The sequence below is a fragment of the Lithobates pipiens genome, unplaced genomic scaffold, assembly GCF_037356315.1.
Source record: "Lithobates pipiens isolate NorthernLeopardFrog02 unplaced genomic scaffold, aLitPip1_a1.2 Scaffold_16, whole genome shotgun sequence".
NCBI lineage: Eukaryota > Metazoa > Chordata > Amphibia > Anura > Ranidae > Lithobates > Lithobates pipiens.
Window position 1 is genome coordinate 238,049,372 of NW_027507748.1, and position 8,583 is coordinate 238,057,954.

At 33.8% G+C, this 8,583-nt stretch overlaps 1 protein-coding gene across 1 annotated transcript; it reads right to left on the reverse strand.

Moving 5' to 3' along the window:
* Nucleotides 1-632: 632 nt before the first annotated feature.
* Nucleotides 633-4,362, reverse strand: LOC143984315 (interleukin-20-like). Its single transcript, XM_077484560.1, has 5 exons — nucleotides 4,213-4,362; nucleotides 2,257-2,319; nucleotides 1,970-2,122; nucleotides 1,800-1,874; nucleotides 633-716 (listed from the first exon to the last, which is right to left on the reverse strand). The coding sequence occupies exons 1-5, from the start codon at nucleotides 4,360-4,362 to the stop codon at nucleotides 633-635; spliced, it is 525 nt and encodes a 174-aa protein (XP_077340686.1).
* Between the last annotated feature and the right edge of the window lie 4,221 nt (nucleotides 4,363-8,583).

The following is an 8,583-nucleotide window of genomic DNA, read 5'->3' on the forward strand; positions in this document are numbered from 1 at the left end:
TACCTATGCATGTTTTCTCACAACTGTCATGTGAGTAGCCATTTGGCTGATTATACCAATAAATTCTTGTTTATTTCAACACACTGCACTTAGTCGGTGCCCCTTGTTGTTTCTTATCTTTTCTTTTCTTTCCTACACCTGAGATCACGTAACACTAACGAGTCACATGACTCAGAGGAGGAAACTGACTAATTGGGCCCAATTTTTCACTTAGCAGTGTACTCACTTTTGTTGCCAGCGGTTTAGACATTAATGGCTGTGTGTCAAGTTATTTTGAGGGGACAACACATTTACACTGTTATACACACTAGTTTACATTGTCATTTCTTCAGTGTTGTCACATGAAAATATATAATAAAATATTTACAAAAAATGTGAGGGGTGTACTTACTTTTGTGAGATACTGTACATACATTTTTAACACTTGTATTTTTTTAAAATAAAAAAAATATACACTTTACAGTTTGTTATAAATATATATTTATTTGGCCCTAATAAATAAATACAAATAAATTATACATTTAGATAAATAAATAACTGAAAAAATTGGCAATCATAAATTATGTAATGATTCAGTGACTAAATTAGCTAAATAAATAGACATAATAGAAAATACAATATTTTTTTCGTTATCAACTCAAATAGTGCTTTTCCATCCAGTGAAACAGTAAGTTCAGTTCGCCAATAGCCTTAATAGCAGCTGCTTTTGTTTCCATCTGAAGAAAAATAAATAAAAATTGTAATTCTTTAGGTTGAAAAATGCCACACATCCATCAAGTTCATATTTTCACAAATCCAACATTTCTGGTCCGAAGGAAGTAAAATGAGAAGTGGCACTCAGGTAATTAACATATTAAGGGAGCAAGGGTGGAAGGCCCACTGCCTGTGTTAAGTTTGTGTGGTTGTGGTATGGGATAGACCAAATCAGGATTCTGGCAGTTAAAGCAGTTCTCATCACTTACAGTTAATTGCAGGTATGTGCTGGTGCAGAGGTCTCACTTACAGGTGTAAGCACTTTAGCTCCCCCATCTCCGTGCTTTTGATAACAATAATATTTCTTCTGAACCATAACCCCACCACTACCCTAGATTTTAACACATTACCTCACTACTAACCTAATGCCATAACTGTTATTATGAAGTAAGGTACTTCTGCTATTATTCTGAAATTGTTAATTTTGCTTGGCTTTCTCTGTCTTCAGTACTTTCTGAGTTCCTGGTACAGAATGAGCATCCACCAGAAAAATCAGAGTGAAGTCAGAACTTAATCTATGTCAGTGACTCAAATTGTGTTCATGACATTGGACCAATGGATCTAGTGACAGCCAGAGACTAGTATTTTCAGAAGCAGAAGCCACAAATTAGAGAATCTGTACAATTTTCCTTTGACCCTAACACTTAACCTTACCCCATAAAATCCACCAACACTTAACTTCCTCCAACAAAAGTTAACATAGCTTTGCATTCCAAAAACCTAAACCAAAGACCTAAACCAGCTTCTTTTATCATTTACCCTAAATCTTTAGTTCCCTAAACTAAATTAACCCCTAAACCAAGGCCTTATTATTCAGGTTATCACATACTATGAGTCTCTACAGCAAATCCTCACATCCTGTTTTCAGTTCTGTGCTTTAAAGATACCATCATTGAGCTGACAGTAAAGAAATCAGATGATCTCCTCCAGCTAGCGTAAAATGCTAATTGTAATATTATAGCCCAAGCTATTTTCATATATTTCAATTATTTGCATGTGTTTTTAACTTTAGGTTAAAGATATTTTCATAAAATATAACTAAATACCTTAAAATAGTCATCCTTGAATTTCTTCATAACTGCATGGGACTGAGCACCACAGGGGCATCTTAAACTATTGTGCTGTTAAGAAAAATGAATGTATAAATTCCAGAAATGACCAGACAGATAAATAATGACCTTTAGTAGTTTAATATTTCAGCTGTAAAGATACTTACACATTCTTTCAGTGATTTATTTACACCTAGTATGGAATTGGCCAAGTGGCTAACATCTTTATGTTGCTGGATTAAAATGGATTCTACTTCAGGAAAAACATTGGAGATATAGAAATTCCCTAATCTGAGCAGAAAGCAGCATCTTTCAGAATGCTAAATTTGAAGACAAAATCCACAAAGACAAATCACACATAAGTGAAACATTCTTGATTGCATTGTTTTACAAACTCAGAATATCTATCTATCCATATATATATATATATATATATATATATATATATACTCACCTGTATCTGTTTTAGCTCATTTGTCTTTAGTAGGCTCACATCTGTAATTAGGTCCTTGTCATGCTGCAAAATCAAATTGGCAAACACCAATGTTGTTGTTAATATTATAATTATTTTCTTATTATACAGGGCTTTGAAATATATAAAGTAAGGCACCAACAGTTTGTGCATTAGTATTTGCACATTCAAAGCTAATTCTTAGAGCCTCTATCATAACAATGTAAAAAATGTTATTCCATTTTCATTCTTTGCCAATAAAGTTATATTTGGCCTTAGGGGGCCAAATGATAAAAAAAAAACTTACTAAGATTCTAACCTTTCTCTATTCTAAAAGTTTTTTTTTTTTTAGTAAAGCACCAAACATATTCCTGCTTTTGTGTTGTGCATTGTTTATGTATTATAGATATAATTTAATATAGATATTGGTCCAAAATATTCAGAAACTTAGTTATGCCACTAACACCATATTACCATATAATCAGTTTTCTTTGTTTGGCCCCTAGAGTAGCTAGGCAATCCTGGCTGTTTGTATTTTTTAAGGGTATGTGAACCCTAACAATAAAATCACATGTTTTTTAAAATCATAATCTGCTCATAAAAGTGCAAAAAAAAAAAAAAGCCTTGCTGACCAGAATCCAGTGCTGACCTGTTTTATGTGTACTACATGCTGTTTTTTTTACTCATTACCAGTGTTATCTACATTCTCCTCTGTGAACTACAGAATACCTCACCCTATGTATTGGGAGATAAAAGGAGAAAGGTGTTCTGTGACCCTAACACACTTGTCCAAGCACGATTTACTGAGTGTCACCCTAGGACAGGGAATGTGGTATTGTCAGGGTCACTGTATGATTACAAGGGAATATTCTTGAAAAAAATAAAACTACTACATCTAAGAACTGGTAATCTAAAATATACAAACTTTTTTCTTGTGTGTTTAGATTCACTTTATTTACTGATTTGGATGCAATAAACTTATCCTTGGAGGCTTTTAAAAATAAATTTTGGTACTGAGACAAATATTTAATCCAAAATTGTATTGGTAATGCATGCATTTGTATTTAAGGCTTTTAGGCTATGCTCAAACCTTATATGGACCATACCATTCTAAACAAAATAAGCTACTTGCTACAACTGAAACATTTGTTTCTCACCCCTTAACTAGTTAAAGAATGAGCAATCCTATCCTCCTAAACATTCTAGGATACATTTGTCACTGCAATGGCCAGGCAGTCAAAGTTGTTTTTTTTATTTTGGAGAAAAATATTGGCAACCAGCAAAAATATCAGAAATAAATAAGAGAGAAAAACCTATTTACAGGTGCAGGTAGAATAGCAGAGTGATATAATGTAGAATGTGTTATATTTGTGTTAAGTAGTCCAATAAGCCAACCCAGTAGGCTGAAAGTAGAACTAAAGACAAAACTTTTTTTTTTTTTTTGGATAGAGTAATGGAGGGTTATAACCCCTGTAAGGTTTATTTTTGCCATTGTTGTCCCATTGGGGAGATTTACCCTCACTTCATGTCCCATAATCTAACAGGCAGTGAGAGGAAATTCATGCAAATTAAGGGAATCTCTTGGGGATCCTTCCTCAGGTCACCAGAACTAGTGTCCTCATTATAAGATTTCCTCTCTATTACTTTTCAACGGAAAACCCCAAATTTGGGATTTTATTTTACTTTCAATAATAATGGTAAACAGGTCAAATAGAGAGGGTGGATCTCCCTTACGGGGACACGGGGAGCAATAAAAACAGCAATAAAAACAGACAGGTGTTATCATCACTCTGACCTCTATCTAAAACTAAAAAGAAAAGGTCTACCTTTAGTTGTACTTGAATGAAATACTGCAGAGATGTGATTTCATTTTCTGTTGGAATAGAAATTGTGCCCAAACTATGAAAAAAAAAATGAAGACCGTACACAGACAAATTAACTATACTAATTTATACTTACCAACATTTCCTTGAGTGTCCCAAAATATCTTTCAAATTCTCTGATATCAGCAGTAATAGAACAATGAAATGTGTTTGCATTTGAGGATGGCATTGTCAGGAGAAAGATCACAATAAGAAGCTGAAAGGGGCCAGTAGATAATGATTCCATAGTAAAATGGAAAAATGAACGCCTCCTGTAACTGTGCAAACATAAAATTAAAAACAATATATTTATAATGTGCATATATACTCGCAAGAGGCTTCCTACAGTATAAATGTTGGATCAAGATGGTAAAGAATAAAGCGAAAAAAATAAAAAAAGCAATGCAAATATAATAAAAGGAGCAAAATAAAAAATATTATATAGTATTATTATAAATAATTATTTTAAATATTATTATTCAATGCATAAAATAAATGCTGAGCACCTTACCTAAGCTTAGTTAGCTAAGTAAAAATGTTGAGAATAGTGGTTATAAGTGCAGGTTGTATTTCTCTCTTATATACTAAGGTACACTTCCTCAAATTTCAAGGTATGAATTTGTAGCACCTGTATGTGTTTCTGCAGGTTTAAAAAAAAATCCCATTCATGACTAAGATCCCTCATCATGTCCCAGGAAAAAAAAAATTCAAATCTAGCAACCAGATGAATTGTTTTAGTAGTAATTATGACACATGAAAATTTCCAGGAAAATTAACACACTTTAAAAATTATTTTACAATCATTTTTCATAATGTTAATATTTCAAAAAGGGAGCCTGTGAGAAGTAATCAAAAGTTAAATGTTTTGACTAAAATGGTACCTGCATATTAACATTGGATTAGCTTATATATAGGATTGCAAGGCTGGGAAGAGGAACCGGATACCGGATACTGTGCAAGAGATAGCATATGGACAATATTTTCCAACACCAGTAAAGTCTCAAGTAATGTGTATCTTAAAGATGTAGTATATACACTGCTTAGTGGTGCTCTCATGCTCGCTTGAGGTGACACAACAAATTTCTTTCTCCGCCATTCAATTCCTTCCATTGATGTTTTTTTGAAGGGTTCATGCGAACTTGTTTAATGGCACTTCCCTACTAAATAGTTTGAGGTGAAAATTACTCCAACGGGGGGGTTGTGCCTGTGTCCAAAGGTATGTACTATACCACAGCATTTTAGAATGTTTATTGAAAATTCCACGACAGTCAATGCATTTCAGGGATTTGTGACCCCTTCCTAAGGGCTAATAAATAAACATTTGAAATTAATGATTAAACTGTGAACATATAATTCAATATTAATGATTATAATGAAAAAATACTATTACATAAAATATATGTAAAATGTATAGTTAAACATCTGAACATGCTGTAATTCACAGAAACAGCTGTAATTCACAGAAAATTAAGAAATCCTAATTAGATACCTCCAACCATGAGATTAGATAACAGGTTTTTGGCAAATCACCATCATGGTGCGTTTTAGGAGCTCTAGGGGGCGTGCGTAATGCCGGAGCCAATGCGGGTGGCCAGCAGTTGCGATGCCTGCCCGCCACCTGGGATTGCTCCTGACAAAGACAGAACGGAATCTATCAATGTAAATAGACAGATCTCTTTTTTGTCAGGGGAGGAGAGACAGATCTGCTGCTCCTATAGATTGGGTGATCGGTCTCCTCCTCCTGGCAGTCCCATCCTTCCACATTTAGAACACACATGGGGGAACACATTTAACCCTTTGATTGCCCCCTAGTGTTAACCCCTTCTTGGGCAGTGACTTTAATACAGTAATCAGTGGCTATTTTTAGCTCTGATCGCTGTATAAATGTCATTGGTCCCAAAAAAGTGTCAAACGTGTCTCATCTGTCCGCTGCAATAATAAAAATGCCATAAATCTATCCCCCATTTTGTAGATGCTATAACTTATGTGGAAACCAATCAATATACGCTTATTGCAAATTTGTTTTACCAAAAATATGTACAATAATATATATCGGCCTAAACTTAAGAATACATTTGGGGGATATTTATTATAGCAAAAAGTATAAAAAATATTTTTTTTCAAAATTGTCACTGTTTTTTTGTTTATAGCGTTAAAAAAAAGGTGACCAAATACCACCAATTTTGTTTAGGTACAGTGTCGCAGGACTGTGTAATTCCTTATGGTTCTTAAGTGGTTAAAAGGGTGAAAACAAGGCTGTTTATGTTTTTACACATATTTCTAGAAGCTGTGATATACTTTTTGTATACCCCCACTCACATTTAAATATCCTACCCAACAGTCAATGATATTCTCTCTGATATCTAACAAACATAATTATATATACAGCACTCTCTTACATCTATACCAATAACAACGTGCTACTACATAACATAATCCTATATACAGTCAAAAATAAAGTTCTTCTGTTTTATATTAACTTGTTTAATTTATGTTAGTATAAAACAGAAGCACTTTATTTATTATTGTATATAAGATCATATTATATTGCTGTTTGGTATTGGCATATATGTAATAAAGAGCTGTTTATTCCATTATCATACTGGAAACTGAATAAAAACAAATTACACTAAGCTGTCATTTTTATTTAATTACTTTGTCTTTCACGTATATTCACACCCCATGGACCAGAGCAATTTCGGCTATGGATCTGTTTGTTTGGCAATATGTTTCTCATTAAGATAACAAGGTAACACATATATTGCTTTTTTAACGACAAACAACTTTCTTTTTCATGATATTGTTTTGCAATAATATTTTTTTTCGTAATTATTTAACAATAAGACCTAATAAAACTAAACAAAATGTATTCTTTCTTTCTTTTTTTTTTTGAGCAGTGTAAGTAAGTATTGTCACTAAAATAATGATTATGGTACAAAGCATTGTGAAGTTATTTACAAATGAAATTAAGTGTGTGTGTGTGTGGGGGGGGGGGGGGGGGGTATTTTGTGTTTTTTTTTAATTTAAAATGTATAAATAAATGTTAAAGGTGTAAAAATATTAACAAACAAAACCCCCAAAAATGTAAACATTAATAAGTAATAAAATAGAAAAACAAAAAAAATCAGCAGGTAAATAATAATTGAATAATAAAGGAGACAAAGGAGTTAACTGGGGCTGTTTAGAGTAAATTAAGGGTTAATAAGGGGTTAAACAGAGGAACATTAAAAAAAAAAGCAAAAAAAAAAACACTTTCAGGTTAGTTTAACTAACATAATCTTCAGATTGAAGTCCATCCCTTTGGTCTGCAGAACAATATGTTACATTGTATTTTTCTATAGCATTTGAGCAAGATTTATTTATAAATACCATAAGACTATGTTTTTTTTGTTTTTACAGCCGTACACTATAAGAAAATCAGGCAAACATTTTTGTATGAGGAATGATCATACAATTTTCTGATAGTGTGTACACAACTTTTAACAGCCGATTCTAACCTTCTGGAAATTACTGAAGAGACAAACGGCAATTTTTTTTGTACGGAAACAGAACGAATGATTTTCGTTTAATGCGTACCGTTTTCATACAATTCAGAAACAACGAATAACAAAAAAAGTCTTTGTCGTATGAGGATTTTCATTATTTCTATCCTTGGTTCTGACTTGCTGTGAAACATTGAGGAAAACTGGCCAATCATTAGCCTGATTTTGAAAGCAGGGCTGTTCTGTCATATTAGCAAACCTGTGAGATCAGCAGGCTTGCTGCTGTTTTTAAAATTGAACATCTAAACCAGGGGTCTCAAACTGGCGGCCCTCCAGCTGTTACAAAACTACAAGTCCCATCATGCCTCTGCCTGTGAGATTCATGCTTGTAACTGTCAGCCTTGCAATGCCTCATGGGACCTGTAGTTTTGCAGCAGCTGGAGGGCCATCAGTTTGAGACCCCTGAAACAGTCAGAAAGATTTTTAAATACTGCATTTAACTATATAAGCTTTGTTTTCTGTTAAAAATAAGTGTGAAATTCTTGACACCTTCTCACTGTATCCTTACTGTGGTGTGCGGGGTGCAGCAAGATAGCGGTGACGGAACGTTACTTCTGTTACAAATGCTGTTGGGTCGCCTAGTCTGAGAAAACATTGGCTTTGATTAGACATGGTTGTTTACTGGGAGAGGGTGTTCTGGCAAACAGGCAGAGAGCTTGGATGTGCTACACATTTCCTGTGTACAGTACAATGTTGACTGTTTTTAGGTGTGTGTGTGTGTGTAGCCTGCCCAAAGTCTTCAAACACGACAGTGAAAAAAGCACCCGAACATTAATACATTCATTACATCTATACCTTACCTAATACATGAGCACCTTATTGAGCATAGGATAATCAGTGATCATTTCGGATGTCAGGTATTAATATTCACAGAGTGATCAGACAGGTTCTACATCAGGACTGTGCAGCCAGGGAGAGGAATCACT